General features: G+C 40.7%; 1 protein-coding gene across 2 annotated transcripts in view; it reads right to left on the bottom strand.

Annotated features, from left to right (window-relative positions):
- Negr1 (neuronal growth regulator 1) overlaps positions 1–15,543 on the bottom strand; it is a 771,161-nt gene extending 755,618 nt beyond the window's left edge. Inside the window, exon 1 of one of the 2 annotated variants that reach the window (XM_036190724.1) lies at positions 14,574–15,543. In XM_036190724.1, coding sequence (XP_036046617.1) covers positions 14,574–14,731 — 158 coding nt within the window. In that variant the 5' untranslated portion in view covers positions 14,732–15,543. The remainder of the gene's footprint in view (positions 1–14,573) is intronic. The other variant, XM_036190722.1, reaches the window with a different exon arrangement.
- Positions 15,544–16,742: the final 1,199 nt, after the last annotated feature.

The raw sequence follows: 16,742 nt of genomic DNA, 5'->3' as shown, positions 1-16,742 counted from the left end.
GTATCATATTTCACTCACATGCAGAACACTGATCCACACATATGTGTGACATGAAACAAGATGCTAGTTAAAGGGAAGAAGAAGGAACAGCAAGAGGAATGAAGTGGGGATGGTGGGAACAAGGTGTACCAATTCGAACATTAGGAAGTGAAATGAGCTTTGACCATTTAAGTGTGCATTATTCTTTCATAAACCCTTGCCCTGTTTTATTATAAATATGTGATATTTAAGTAAGACATCACAAACATATAACTTTAAAAATGAAAAATTCAATAGTATGAAGGAGCTATTAGGATTTCAAATTCACAATTAGTGAGACATAAACCAGATTTCTCCATACTGAATAATTAAGGGCTTCATACAGAAGGTTGTTGAGAACAGAAAAAAAAGAGTTGAAAGGGATCAAAAATATTTTAATAATTGTGTCACTTTTGTGTGTGATTATCCTAAAACACATGGTAATTATTCCAAGTATAATATATATGCAAACTAAATAGTCATCACAGAATTTAAATAGCATGGATTAATTGAACAATATACTGAGTTTCACTGTGGCATCATTATTGAATGCACAAAACATGCTTTATTTTAATTATAACTTATACACAGAGTCATAAAATTTTGGCAATTAGAATGCTCTCTCATTAATAATCATTTAAATTTCATTATTTTATTTCTTACAAAAGTATCTTCAACATAAAAAATAATAAATTATAGCAAAGGCCGGCTCTTCTAAAGCTGAGGAACAGCAACATAGCACTGAATACATGCTTGTTCTTTATGAGGATAGTATGGCAAATGTACAGCTGGGGCTGGAGATGTAGCTCAGCAGTTGAAATTGCTCACTGCTCTTCCAGAAGAGAATAGCTTGGTTCGCAGCATGCATATCTACTACCCATAATGCCCTGCAACTCCAGCTGCAGAAGAGATGATGCTTTTTTCTGGATTTTCCACACACCTGAAATCATACCTATACCTACTTTCAAGTTCACATGCATGCTTCCACACATACATACAATTTTAAAATAACACCAATAAATCATTAAGATTGAATCTCCATTTCTCTGCAACCATTAACTGCCTATAGCTCTTCACCTATGGGTGGGCCTTGAAATATACTTATGGGTATATATGCAACAATATTTATTAAAGAAAAGGAAGTAACTGATTTGATAGGGAATGAAGAAAGAGTGGAAAAATTTGGAGGGAGGAATGAACCAAGTATGTAGTCATGTGTGAAATTATCCAAAAAGGTAAATAAAAAATCGTAACACCAGAAATGCAGAATTTATTATAAAGTACTATGATGAAAAATTTTAAGTATTCAATTTTTACTTCTTCACTAAATCATTGAAAACATACATGTGTATATGTACAAGTGTGTGCACATGCCACCACTTCCCTCTAAATGAGACGTTTGTATTAGTGCCATAAAGTAATATGTATTTGCCTGTTAGGTTTTTAGGCTCTCTTCCTGCTAGCATCTCAGCCATCATCTAAGCATGCAGGACTTAGGAGAGCTGTTTGCCTGTTTGACTACCAACTTATTTGCTGATACCAAATGAAGATAATTTAAAATAGATAACAAATTGAATCTTTCATTAAGAAGAGAGTTTTGTCATTCTTTAATTTTAATTAGTTTTGTGGTTATAATGTGCATTTCCAGTTAATCTTTGAACACATCCAACTTCCTCCTTTGTGTTTTTCTCTAAGGGAATTGCTTGAGATGCAAATGCCAGTTTTAATTGGACAACGAAGAATTAATTTCCATCCTGCAGCAAGTCACTTCTTGCTGTTCAACAACAAGTCAGGGGTTAAGAGTGGTTCAAACATTCAAGGAAATTCAAAGCAATCAATCACAGAATTGTTTATAGACTGTCTTACAAAATAGCAATACATAGAGCAGGGCCCCCAAACTAGAATTTTCTTTGTCTTTGAAACCAAACTAAGGACATTCTGCCTCTCAAGCCACTAAAACACTTAGTATTAAAATGCCAATCAGAAACACGCAAAAAAAAAATTGTAAAATCCACAATGAGATGTCTTCTGAATGTTATGAATTTGAAAGTACTTTTCTTAGGTTACAGGAAATACACACAGTAAGACCATGGCATTTCACATTATTCAAGTTAATTTTTCCATCTAGGATGCATCTGATCAATCCTTTTGAATATGAGCATACATTTCCCTTCTTATAGATGATATCTTATTTTTTGACCCTTATTCAACAAATGGTAGAAATATGATCTAATTCTAGGCAATTTATTACTAAACTAAGCCAAAAATAATGGCACATTCCTATAATTCCCACACTTAGGAGGTTGATATCAGAGTGTCAGAGGTACGGTCTCTGATATAGATATAATCTATATTATAGACAGATATAATCTCAACAAACAAACATGCAAACCAAAAGAAAAGATGCAATTTTATCAAAAGCTGAAAAGGCTCTTATTTACCATTGAGTAAACATGCATTGATACTTCTTGGGATCATCCTTGACAAGTACAATTCTGATCCCTGTTACTATGACCTAAGAATTTTATTGACATTAATTTTTTTTTTGATCTGAGGATCGAACCCAGGGCCTTGTGCTTGCTAGGAAAGTGCTCTACCACTGAGCTAAATCCCCAGCCCATGAAATTAATATTTTATTTTGCATTGGAAAGAAATTTAAAAAGAAGGTTTTGTAAAGATAATGTGTGACCCACAGAATACCAGAATTAACCAGAGATGTGGAGACATGTATTCTGAATGCGCCTGTGTAAAAATAATGGAAATCAGTAACAACACATTTAAAATGCACTTGTCCTAAGTACACAGACTCTCAAACATATGTGTTATAAGATGTATCCTGAAACTACTGAGCAAAAAAGTCTGTTTATGTTCCTTGGCAGTCAGTCAGGGGACATCCTACCAGGCTTGTAGTACATGCCTGAAACCTCTGCAGATAAAGAAAAACAATGTTTTTAAGAGTTGTTACTGTGGTATCCTCCTATGAGTGAGTACATACCATGTTTGTCCTTCTGAGTCTGGGTTACCTCACTCAGGGTGATTTTTTCTAGATCCATCCATAAAACAAAGATGACTAGACTGCTACACAACTCCAGGGAGGCTACCTAGAAAACGGGACCCTAGGAAAGACCCAAAGGATCACCCAATGACAGAGAAATGGATGAGACCTACATGAACAACCTGGACGACAGTGGGAGTAATGAAGGGCAAAATTTTAGGGAAAGAAAGCTTAGGGGAGCAAGAGATCCCAACTGGATCAAGAACAGAAAGGGAGAATGAGGAATAACAGACCATGAGAAATGAAGACCACATGAGAACAGGAATAGGCAGAGTGCTCGAGAGGTCCCCAAAAATCCACAATGATATATCTATCCTCTGTAGTCTGCTGGCAATGGTCGAGAGAAAGCCTGATCTGACCTAGTCTGGTGATCAGATGGCCAAACATCCTAATGGTCGTCTTCGAACTCTCATCCAATAACTGATGGAAGTGGATGCAGAGATCCTCAGCCAGGCCCCAGGTGGAGCTCCAGGTGTCCAACTGTGGAGAAAGAGGAGGGTCTGCAAGAGCGTGAATTGTTGAATCCAAGATTGCAAAAAGCACAGGGACAAATAACCAAATGAATGGAAGCACAGGAATTATGAACCAAAGGCTGTGGAGCCCACAGATGGATCAAGCCCTCTGGATAAGTGAGACCATTGAATAGCTTGATCTGTTTGGGAGGCACCCAGTCTGTGGGACCAGGATCTGTTCTTAATGCATGAGCTGGCTGTTTGAAACCTTGGGCTTACACAGGGACACTTTGCTCAGTCTGGAAGGAGGTGACAGGACCTGCTTGTACTGAATCCACCAGGTTTAAATGAATCCCCAGGGGTGCCTTGATCCTGGAGGACATGGGAATGGAGGGGAGGGGCTGGGGGGAAGGTAGGCACGGGGGCGGGAGGGGGGAGGACAGGGGAACCCATGGCTAATGTATAAAATTTAAAACACATAATTAAAAAAATATTAAAAAAAAGAGTTGTTACTCTGAGTTTTCAGCCTACAAAGTGGATTATGTAGTATATAGCATGGATTCACTGAAACAAAGGAGCGGCACTGTGTAAATGGTTATGACACTGTGCAGAAGGGTGCAGTTTAAAACCTGTGAATTGCTCACTTCTGGAACTATTCATTAATGTTATTGAATAGCCATTGATCATATGTAATAAAACACTTAAAGTTGTGGTGTATGGGTTCTTAATGTATGGCCTTCTCTATCATTGTTCTAAGCATAGAACAATGACATGACCCAAATCTGGGCTTTGATTACTGTCAGTTAAATCAACACCAATGAGAGTTTATTTATTAAAATCATAACGGTCTGGTTGGGGATTTAGCTCAGTGGTAGGGTGCTTGCCTAGCAAGCATAAGGCCCTGGGTTCAATCCTCAACTCCAAAAAAAAAAAAAAATCATGATGGTCTACATTTATTCAATTTATTCATTGTTCATTTGGGGCCAGGTATGATGCTAAGGTATTTATAAATGTTTTCTATTCTCATAATATATAGGTTAGAGACTATGATTAATCCATTTTGTAGTAACAGGGAGTAGATTTTAGTGCTAACACAAGAAATAATAAGCATGCAAACAGACTCTTCACAGACACTCAGAGCAGTTCACAGACTGGAGACAAATTTGTTTGGAATCTATGGAAAAAGTTAACAACAGGGCATGTAAAGGTACATCCTCCCAGATACAGAACAAATTGAGCCCCCCAAATGGAAATATGACAATAGCAAGGTCACCACATGTCCAAAGGCCTTTGCTCATCTCACTAGCAAAGAGAAGCCTCGGGTGTAAAAGCGCTAATCATGAATTACCACAAAGCAGATATTACACCAAAGATAAGAACAGATTGTTCTCTCTGCACACTCCAGAATCAGTTAACATAAATGTTGGATATTGGGGAATGAATTCTTAAAGAACATGTGACCTATGAAAGAAGTATTAAATGGGTACAAAAATAGATAGCCAGATGAAGAAATTAGATATTGATGTGTAATTCTGTTGAGGGTTTGCAACTATTTAGCTCTGAATATCCATGCACCATCATGGGAAAATGATAGAATAAACATAAAACAGAAGAGTGCAAGAATGCAGAAAGAGAAGACATAAAGTTGAACTTGGAAAGACTGGGAATGTTCTCAAGTAATTTGAGATTTTCTGACAGGACTTTGGACCCACAGTGTCTTGGCTGTGCAAGATAGCATGTATTAAGACATTGTGCTACTCTTGGATGTCATGTGGTCTGCAATAAGTAGACATGGAAATACAGTATGTGGCAAATATCTTCAATATATTAAAATCTGAAAAAGCAAGTTTCAGTTTAATTTGATCAGTTTAAACAATGAACGTTTCTTTCACTAGGTACTAGAAAAATCATGTTTGTTTGATGTTACTCATTGACAGCAGTTGGACATAGAACTTTGTAAACTATTATGCACATGCTAAATGAAGCCAATGCAGTTAGGTTTTATAGATCCAAGATATTGTTTTACCTCTTCATCTGTTGTAAAATCTCACAGTGTTCCAACCTGAGATGCCTCCACAATGATCCAGTTGTTGTGAGTGCTATCAGAATCAGCTTTCAAAGAACTGGAACCTGGCACCTACATCACACAGAGGCTGCTTCTCCTTCAGAAACTGAGCACAGATTTTGGAGCTACACAGTCCAAAGATGAAGCCCAGCTTGGGCAATTATTTCTCACAGAGTACCTGTAATGTTTCCTTAGCATCTCTGTGATGCTTTTCCACACTATAAAGCATAAGCGGATGCTTTTGCAATGCCTAATATATAGCAGTAACTAATTTGTATAAGCAAAATTGAATACTGGTATCTGTTAGAAAAGCATCCCACTATATATATTAAAATGGAGATGTGGCTCATAGGTTAAGAGCACTGACTGCTTTTCCAGAGGATCCAGGTTTTATTCCCAGGTATCCACATGGTGGCTTACAACTGTCTATAACTCCATTTCTAAAAGAATTTGGTGCCCTCTTTTGGATTCTGGGGTCAATGCACACAGAAGGCACACAGATATATATGCAGGCAAAATACCTGCCCAAATAAATAAATAAATCTCAAAAAATTTAACTTCAATGTTATATACAGTGCCCTTTTTGTAAACATATGCCACCAGAACAGCCACTGATGACACTCCAAAAGAAAGTATTTTAAAAATAAACATAAGCAGATCTATAACTTGAAAAAAATACGTACCTAAATGAAAATCATGAATTCATAAGTGTAATGTATGGCACACACCTCACTTGATCAAAAGGGGGATGTAGACTTTGGATAATTAATAGTATTTAATTAATTCATTCTTTCTCACCAGAGCTCTAAACAGCACAAATGCCAAGCTTCATTTTATGTCATTCCAAATGGCTTAAGTATTAATTAATATGATTTTAAGCAAATTACAATACAAATTGTGTTTTCCCTGTTCACTTCTTTCTCCATCCTTTCTACACCTCTCCTTACTTTCCTTCACACTGTATTCAGAGTACAGATATGAGCAATGGGACAAAAGCTGTGCTTAGCAGCAGAGCTAACAACTTTAAACAAATGATCAATTATTCAAATTATTAATTTTGAACAATATTCTACACAAATCAAATATATTTTCCTGTGAGAAATACTGTGTCCATAAGATCAAAGAACTGTGATTTTTAATATCCCATTGAAGGAGTACTGTTTGTCAGGACATACAAGCATGGCATTTTATTGGGCTCCTTTATTTTAAATAATTATTTATTTAGAAAGCTTGTGTAGAAAGCCTCAAACATTTGCAAAAACAGGGGAATGTTATGACAGACACATTTGCAGGCAACACTAGCTATAGCCTCACAATTCAAGGCCAAGTTCATTTTATGTCTCCCTTTATCCCATGTCCTTTCTTTAGCCCTGGTGCTTTGCAGCAAATCCAATACCTCACACAATTTCACCAAGACCATATGACTTGATAACAGTTCCTGGATTCGAGTTCACAATGGAGCAAGAAGGAGGACAGAGGAAGAGGCTCAGTGAAAAGAGACCTTTGCCTGTTTTCACTTTAAAGCCTCTGCCAATAAGGAAGAGATAATATGTTCATGTAGACCAGTTAGCCTCCAGTTCCTGTGGCTGTTCTTTGGGAAATATGCTACTGATAAAGTTCTAAATGATATCTCTTAAGTCTTTTCACTATTATTAAATTCAACACAGCAGCACAAGAGAAAATGATTTCTGAGACAGTGTCCTTTCCCACAAAGTTGTTCTGGACCACAATCTGTAAATGGTTCAAGAAAGTGTCTATAACTAAACATTTTCTTTAAAAAAAATCAAAGCATAAAAAAAAAAAAAAAAAAAAAAAACAGAAACTTCTCAGTCCTGGAAACTGAACATGTGTTCAAAGACTTAATGAAATTCCATAAAGAACAATTTAGTTCTAGACTGAGAAGAGTTAAAAAAATCTTCCTTAAATTCAACGAATTTACTAGCTATTTGGAAAGTACAGTGTGTTGGCTTCCATTCAAAAGCGCAACACTTAATGTTACCAACGCTGCCAAGTCCCTTCTTTGCTCTCTCCTGCTTTCAGAGAAAGTGATTAAGACCAATTCCCCTGCCAGCTGGATGCTGGAGAACATCAAAGGTTCTCCATCAGGATGCAGAACTCGATGTGGATTGGAAAGCACAATGCTGATAGATAACCTCTTGGCATCATAATCAAAGCCTATGACCACACTAAAACCCTATCAGCTCCTATCACTTCCTTGTGGTTTACAGAGAACTGCCAACCTACCTCTGAGAAATAGCTAGCATAATATTAAATGCTGGTATTTGGGGTACATAGCTAATTTTCAGAACTGAGAACTACTCACCTATTACAGCAATCAAGTTGCTTTGCTTCTGTTGTGTCCATTGGTTTTATTTAAATGTTGCCTTAGGGGAAAGAAAGAGCAAGTTCCATGAGTTGACTTCAAAACCCATATATATACTTCTTAACTATGAAGAGTTCCTGCCATCTGCATGGTGTAGTGTGAGTGTAAGGAGAATTCTTCTTGTATGTGTGGTTAGTGGTGGGGGACAAGGAGGCCTCCTAGGTTACCCAAATCCATGGGTCTTCTTTGGATTATAAATACAGCCTAAATATTTTAATAACTAGACCCATATAATTTAAGACCTTTTCTACTGAAATGCACCTTAGAAAATACATATTAAGTCTTGACAGCACATACACCCATCAATTCACAAATACATAGAGTTTACTAAAAATGAATTTGTTATTATTATATAAAATGTTTTAATATATATCTTACATAGGTCATTCTGAATTTTAAAAGCTAACATCTTATAAAAGAAAATTTTTAATTTCCTGGGCCTGGGTTACCTCACTCAGGATGACTGTTTTCTAGTTTTATCCATTTGCCAGTGATTTCATGATTCAATTTTTCTTAACAGTTGGGTAATATTCCATTTTGTAAATGTATCACATTTCCCTTATCAATTCATCAGTTGATGGACATATAGGCTCTTTCTAATTCCTTGCTATTATGAATACAGCATCATTGAACATAGATGAACAAATGTTGTTGAAGGAGGGCAAAGAATCCTTTGAGCATATTCCCCACAGCAGTATAGCTGGATATCAAACACTCTTCTCATCTTCCTGACTAACTGCTCACTGAATCCATGGTGGTTGTACAAGTTTGCACGTCTACCACCAATGAATGAGCACTTCCCTTATTACACATCCTCACCAGCCTGAGCTGTCGCTTGTTTTATTCGATCTGGTTGGGTGTAAGATGACATCTCAAAGTAGTTTTGATTTGCATTTCCCTCATGGTTAGGGATATTGAACATTTCTTTAAGTGTTTGTCAGCCACTTGTGTTTCTTCCTTTGAGAACTCTTGTCTAGTGTTTTACTTCACTTTAATTGGGCTACTTGATTTCTGGATGCTCAGTTACTTAGTTCTTTGTATATTCTAGATACTAACCATCTATCAGACGTGTAGTTACTAAAGAAATTCCATGTCCTATAGGCTGACAATTTTGTTGAATAATGTCATCCTTTGCCACACTGAAGATGGTCAGTTTCATGAGGTCCTAGTTGTTATTCATTGGTCTTTGTGCCTGTGCTCCTGGTGTTCTGCTCAGAAAGTCCTTCCCTGTACCAAGGCATTCAAGGCTAGTCCTCATTTTCTCTTCTGTCAGATTCAGGGTGTCCAGCCTTATGTTGAAGTCCTTGATCCATTTAGAGTTGAGATTCATGCAGGGTGATAAGTTAGAGAATCTATTTGCATTCTTCTATGCGCAGCCAACCAGTTTGACCAATACCATTTGTTGAAGATGCTGTCTTCCAGTGTGTATTTTTGGATTCTTTATAAAAATCAGGTGTCTATATATGTGCAGATTTATATCCGTGTCTTCATTTCTATTCCATTGATCAATATGTCTGTTTTTATGCCAATACTGTGCTCTTTTTATTATTATAGCTCTGTAGTACAACTTGCTATCTGGGACAGTGATACCTCCAGCAGTTTTTTTTTTTTTTTTAATCATTCAGCATTGTTTTAGCTTTTAAGCTTTAGATATGAGTGTTTCAATCTGAATAACTACATAGGTTAGGTAGCTAGTAACACAGGGCCACAGATGACTGACACAGACCAGATTGTCACCATTCTGATACACTTTTAAAAACAAAGTATTAATTCTACTCCATAGAGTAAATGAATTATAAAAAAAAAAAAACAGTATATTTACAATAAGTTCATTAATAGGCTTATATGAAAAAACTTATACAACTGAAATAAATACTGAATTATTCTTAATTAATTTGGTTGGTCCAAAACAATTATCTGGAGATTTTAAAAGACACTCTATTGTTCTGTCACTAATATGTTGTTTAAAGTAATATGCCATGTGGTATGCCTAGCATTACCACAGAGGACACTGTTCAGTTCTATGCTGGAAACCCGTTTTCCCAGCTCATTAGATAATCCATTATCCCTGCAGTTCTGGTTCCATGCTATCGCTGTGATAGAACAGTGATCAAGAACAACTCAGGAGAAGACATTTGGCTTTCCAGTCCAGTCTATCAGGGACCCCAGGCAGGAACCTGGAGGCCGGAACTGAATGAGGCACAGACCATGGAGGACTCTGACTGCTGACTTGTTTCCCCTGGCTTGCTGGGCTACCTTCCTTTACACCTGCCAAGCGATGGCATTACCTAATGTGGGCTGGACCCTTTCATATCAATTAGCAATCAAGTACAACGAACATCCCCATGGAACAATCTGAGGGAGGCAATTCCTTCATGGGGTGTCCCTATTTCCAGGTGAGTCAAGTGAACAATTAAACCCAAATATGGCACCTTCATTCCTGAAGAAGAAATCAACTTAAGAGCTTTGAAATTGTGTTTTTTTAAGTACTCTACCAAATCAGAACATAAACATTTACACAATATCTAAATGTTATAAATTGATGACCTCTGTACTGTTGGGCAGCTTACTGGGAGAATATGGTTTCTTGGTGTACAGGAGGGACTCAGTTTACAGGGAGATATCCCAATCAGCTTCCCAAAGGACGAGGTAATTGACTTTTATTTATTGGTGATTCCACATTCTCATACATAAATCATTTATTGTAATCAACAGCATGCATTCCAAAAGAGGCTACTTAATGTAGAATAAAAACAGCAAATGTTTTGGCCTACAGGAATAAATACTCACGGCATTATTTCTAACTCTACTAGCAAGACTGTGTAGTATAGTGGGTATTTGTTTGGACCTTCTGCATAAATGTGGTTCTGCAGAACTGTCTCCTGTGGAAGCACATACTACAGCACACATGCATGGCATGCCCTTCTCACCAAAGTGTGCTACCTAGTGACAAACAGAAGTCCAGCATATAGAATGGCTGAGAGTGGTCATTTTTCTAAAGAGAATGTATAAGGGAAGATGTTTCCCTTCCTTCCTTTGATTAAAGCATGAAAAATACAGAATAAGCTATCTTGAATTAATATAAGGAAAGTGTCTGAAAATGTACAAAATTCATGCAGAATGGTTGAAAGAGAAACAGATTGGGGAAAAAAGTTGAAAATTAAATGCATTTTAAAACTGTACAGTTATGAAGAGGCTACAAATGAGGATTTCATGATGCTGTGTACTAAGACCATGAGACATCTTCGGCTTGTTTACCCAACAATATTTCCTAAAGAATAAGAATAGAGCAATTGGTTGGTGTTTGAGTTATCACAAACACTGAATAATCCTCCGGCTTGCATGTAAACTTCAAAAGCATGCCTCTGCTCTCCAGGTCCAGCAGGCCTGGGGCCTAATGCATGGCCACTCAAGTGCTTGCCTTGATTGCCATCTGCTTCATCACCAAATGACACTATGGCTCAGATCTACCACAAACCACAAAATGCAACCTGAAGGCTGGAGGAAAAGTATACCTTGCCATTTACCAATTAACACATTTCGTTAGGAATAGAATGATGTAGGTAAATTTCATAAGGATTGATGTCTGCATTGGCACAACTGATGTAAATGTATTTATAGAGAACTGCAATGTACTATAGGAAGCCACGTGTTTTTTAAATCTAAAGTTTAGGTAAGAGTTACTCTGCTAAACACATGCATCATTAAAATCTGTACAGGAAGGTTCAAACAGTTCTACTTAATGGTTCACAGAGGCTGCATTGCACAGCTTTCACTGGCCCAAAAAGGCAGAGGAAAGGGCTGAGACCTTGGCAAATTATGTATAACTCATTGTATCTCCTTTAGGTAACCTAAATGGTGATCGGCATTTATAAGGTGACAGATGGTAGGAACTGACAAGATGAATTCCCTTTGTGCTACAGCTCCACTCAAGGGAAGTGTCTTTTGTTTGGTTGTTTTATTTATTTATTTATTTATTTTTGTTTTGTTTTGTTTTGTTATTCTCTTTCTAAAAATGGACTCCCTGGCACTTTGGAGACAGATGGGTATCAGCTGACCTTTGACCTTGTCCTTCATTAACAACCACAAGAACCAGCATTACTGACTGGCATGTTTGAACTGCCTGGCTTTAGCACTCCAAGATATTTGATAACTGTTACTTCACTATTCTCTTTCTATGAGATGCTTTGAGGAGCGTGCTGTGATAAAAATACAATAGATCATCACATTGTCTTATTAGGTGTTTTCTTGGGTATTCAGTTCACACACTTTGATAAGAAGAGACTGTGTGTTTACAAAAAGAGTTCTGTTTTTCTAATAGTTACAGATAGCAACAAGAATAATTTGAAATATGTATCTTCCTATGGATTTACTTCTAATGAAAACATGCCCCTCAAATTGGTCCCATCTGCTGGTCCCCAAGACTACTTGGTATCAGTTTATGAGCAAATCAATACCAGACGCTGGAGAAGTCACAGAAACCTGAGAGCAATATTCAACATTTTAATGAAGATGCAATTTCCTGTAACTAAATAATAAATTATCCCCAAAACTTCTATAATCTAAAAGTTCAATAATTGGAGAATCCCTACAGTTATAAAATTAATATTAAAAAGTAAAGCAGATAAAATGTGCTTCAAGTGACAAAAAATAGTTTTGAAAATTGGTTAATATCAATGATAAGTTTTGAGAGTAAAGAGTTCTGTAAAATATTATGAAGCTCAGGATATGTCATACAATGGATGGGGTCTGAAGCTTGAAAGTAAGCAAGGACCACACCAAACTCAGCACGGCAGGCTTTCTCCCCACAAGCCTGGAGCTCTACACCGTCAGAGTCTCTTGGAAGCTGAACATGATCCCCACACTTTAATTGACCATACCACTTATTAAATTGCTCATTAAGAAAGGAGTTGCCAAGATATATCACCAGAATGTGAGTGAAGGATCAGATGCTTCAGGCTGAAAATGGTGCTGCTTGCCACACTAGCCATTTGTTACTTCAAATAGAAACGTTTTAGTTTCTGTAATTTGAAATTGTATCTAATAATGCTGTTTAAACTTCTAAAAGAAACCAACATCACAAGTAAAGGGTGGAGATTAATTCACATCTTCTCCATGATAAAATGCCCATCACCTTTGTCAAAAATAAAAAGTTATTCTACTATGGTGTGATCTCAGATTCACAACAAGAATGATATATTATTAAAACATGTTATTAACATGTATTGGAATTTATCTGTGAAATTGGCCTCAAGAGCTATAAATCATAGTCCAACTCACATTGTTAAATGTAAAACATCGCTGGTTAAGAGGAAATAGGTGCCGTTCTTTCTCACCTTCGACATGCATGGATTATACGGGCTCTGTGCAATCTGTACTCATAAGCAAACTACCACCCAGTGGAGAGAGTGGAGATCTTTCAGGAAGACTGGAGAAGCAAACCAGGTGGGGGTGCCAGTGTAGGTGGGTCTATGGGAAGTGGAGGAAGAAGACAGGGCAGTGAGCCCTGTTTAGCTCTAAGCACTACTGGTCATTAATTTATATCCAATGGGAAAGGACATCTTTCCTAGGCACACTTGGCAGTGTGGCTTATGGGGAAAACCAGGCTAGGATATCCTTTCATGACAATCATGCTGCTGTCAAATTAGTGCAAATAAGGGGAAGAGAAGAGGTGTACCACTGAAGACAGGAGAGGAGGGAAGTGGGGGCAGGGGTGCACATGTGTGGTGAGTGTGGAGTGTGCACCTTTTAAATCCTGAGGGAGAATCTGAACGTGAAGTGGTCCTTACAGGATGGAAGTGCCAGTGTGTGAGAGGATGGGAGAGCTGAGAGGGAGTGTGCTCATAACATTGAGATGTATGAGGGATTGAAAATGGTACTGGAACACGCATGTGGGTGTGACAGAAAAGTGCATGGGAGATGAGAGTCTGGGGCTAAGATGAGAGTCTAGGGGCTAAGATGAGGACCGGAAATTGGGAGAGAAGGAAAGCTGGAGAAAGGGGATGAATCAGAAATGACAGCGGTGGAACTGAGATGAGTGTGAAACAGTACAAACAAAACAGAATAGAATAGGGATGAACGGGAGAGTGAAGTCAAAGTGGGGTGAGTAGAAAGGGATGGAGACGTGGGAAAGGGAGAGACAAGGAAAGAAAAACGCTAAAGGAAAGAAAAAAAAAGAGCGGAACTGGGAATATTTGGATCTGACTGTTCAAGCGAGAGGGAAAATAAATGGAGCTCAGAGCCAGCAGTTGGGAAAAGTCGCTTACAGAGTGAAGCAGAAACAAACCCTGTAAACTTGTCAGACTCCTGGAGTATTGCTGGCAGCAGAGACCCATCTCCAAAGTGGCGCCTGCCCCTCCTTCAAGCCCCACACTCCTCACCCGGACTGCCCAGAAAGTGTCTCCCTCCCTCCCCAGTCCAGCCAGCCGCCTGCCCCGGGGTCGCAAGAACCCGGGAAGGGTCATTCGTGGGTAGCCAGAGGTGTGGTGTTTTGCTAGTGTGCAACAGCAGGATTCACACCGGATGTAAAGAAAGGCGGAGAGAGGGAAAGGGACAGAAAGATAGACTGAGGCAAGTGTGGAGAGGGCGCGCGGTCCCTACCTGAGCACCGCCGTGTCACCTTTCCTCACCAGCATGTTGTCCACGGCCGCCCAGGGGAAGTCCACGCTCTGCCCAGCCGGGAGGCAAGAGCACAGGCTCAGAAGCACCGCCGCCAGCCACTGGTTCGAGCAACAAGCGCCCTGCGCCAGGAGCACCATGTCCGTGCCTGCCAGGCTGCTCGCTCTCCGGCAGCGTCGGCTCCCACCCCCTGCTGCTGGCGAGGCTGCCCGGTAACCAGGCGGCACGCCACACGAGATTTTTTTTTTTTCCTCTTTTCCTTTTTCTGAGTGGGTGGGTGGGTTTCTTCTCTTTCTCGCCCCCTCCCTAGTTCTCGGGCGTAGTTTCCCTCTTTCCCCGGCCTCGCCTCCTTTCTGCTCCTCTGCAGCTCGCCTTCCCTCCCTCCCCTCCCGCCCCCTGGCACCGCGCTCCACCTCCTCCGGGGCGCCTAGCCGCGTCCGGAGCGTGGCTAATCCCCGGCGGTCGCACTCTGTCCTGCTAGGCGGCGAGCAGAGCGCGGGAGGCGGCGCAGGCAGCGCGGGGCGCAGCAGCGGCCGGCGGCCCCCCGGGCTCGCGCGCGTTGCCAAGCGGCCGTTTCCGTAGCAACCCCGCCCGGGGATGGAGGACCAGGCAGGGAGGGGGGCCGAGCAGCGAAAGAGATAGATCAAAAAGAGGGAAAGAGAGGGACAGGGAAGCTAGGGCGGCGGGGGTTACGCTGAGGTCTGGTCCGGCTTCGCAGCACGAGCAAGAGAGCTGTGCGGCGGGCTGCTGGGCTGGGAAGTCAGGGCATGGGGGCCCGACCTGCCCTCTGGTGCGTTTAGCTCCCGGAGCCTCCCAGGGCCCCCGACTTTAAAGTGCTCAAGTTGGGGTCGGCGCCATCATGACGCCCGCGACTGTGAGTGAGTTGGCTTTTTTGTTGTTGTTGTATGCGTGTGTGTGTTTTTTTAAATCCTGACTAGCTAACCGCGCTGTTAATAAAACTGCTAGCTAGTTCTCTCTCTCTCTCTCCCTCTCTCTCTCTCTCTCTCTCTCTCTCTCTCTCTCTCTCTCTCTCTCTCTTTCTCTCTCTCCCTCCCTCCCCCCACTCCCCTTCTCTCCCTCCCTCTCTCTAGCTTCTCTTCTCTAGTCTTTCTCTGCGCGTCTCCCTCTTTTCCTACCTCTGTTATTTGTCTTTGGGGAGTACGTCTTTTTACCCTCCTTTGGAGGTGGACAGGGACAGTGGCGGCGCTGAGGCTTTGCAGGGACAGTAGAGTGATACTAGCCTTACTGCTGAGAGCTAGCGCGTCTGTGGGTCCGCCAGTGCGGACTGGAGGACGCCTGCCCTTCTCTGTACGTCTTGATACTAACTTGTGCGTGAGTGTGTGTGCGCGAGTGAGATGGAGTGTGCAGGGCGCGTGCAGGGCCGGGGCGCGCGCAGCACGCAGGCGCACTGGGAGGGATGGGTGGGCCTTGCTGGGATGCAGAGTTGGAGAAGGCTGCAATCAAGTGTTTTAATTGTGTGGAGCTAGGCGGTCCTGTTATGTAAGAGGCAGTTTAACCCATTTGAGCCTAATGGGTGGAAGGCTCGCACATTCGGGTGAAGCCAAGACATTCCTCGGCTTTAAGGAGTCCCAGTTGTATTTTTAAACAACCTCCCAGCTGGGGTGGACTCGCAGCAACCTCAGCTCCCTAAGCAGCATCCTGCTAGCCGATGCCCAGGTCAGGGCAAAGCAGGGTCCGTGGCATGGAATCACCCCCCAGTCCACTCGTTTTATTTTTTAAATTTTCTTCCCTTTTGGCACTCATTTTCAGCCTCCTAGATCTCTTCCGGGCGATTTGCAAATCAATGAGAGAATCTGAGTCCGGGGCAGCCACTCTAGTGTCCGTGAGGAGTTTAGGAGCAAAAATGAAAGTGGAGGGAAAGGGTAGTTAGAAATAACTGACTCTCTCCACCTGGCTTGCCCCACCCTCCGCCTGTAGCGATATTAAAAACAAACAAACAAACAAACAAAAAAACAAAAAAAACACACGTTCGTGTTTCACTGATCCTCATTTGAACTCCTTTTTCTGAATGCCAGCAGGGCCCTGCGGCTGAGCGCACTGAAGCAATGATCTCTGCAGGTGTCACCATCCGGCTTCCTCCCCAAGCTGAGCTCTTGAAGAGGCAGGCAGGGAGTCATAGTTGTCGGTGGT

This window comes from Onychomys torridus, chromosome 6, assembly GCF_903995425.1.
Source record: "Onychomys torridus chromosome 6, mOncTor1.1, whole genome shotgun sequence".
Classification (NCBI taxonomy): domain Eukaryota; kingdom Metazoa; phylum Chordata; class Mammalia; order Rodentia; family Cricetidae; genus Onychomys; species Onychomys torridus.
The sequence above is the reverse complement of the archived record's forward strand: the minus strand, read 5'-3'. Positions and strand labels throughout refer to the sequence as shown.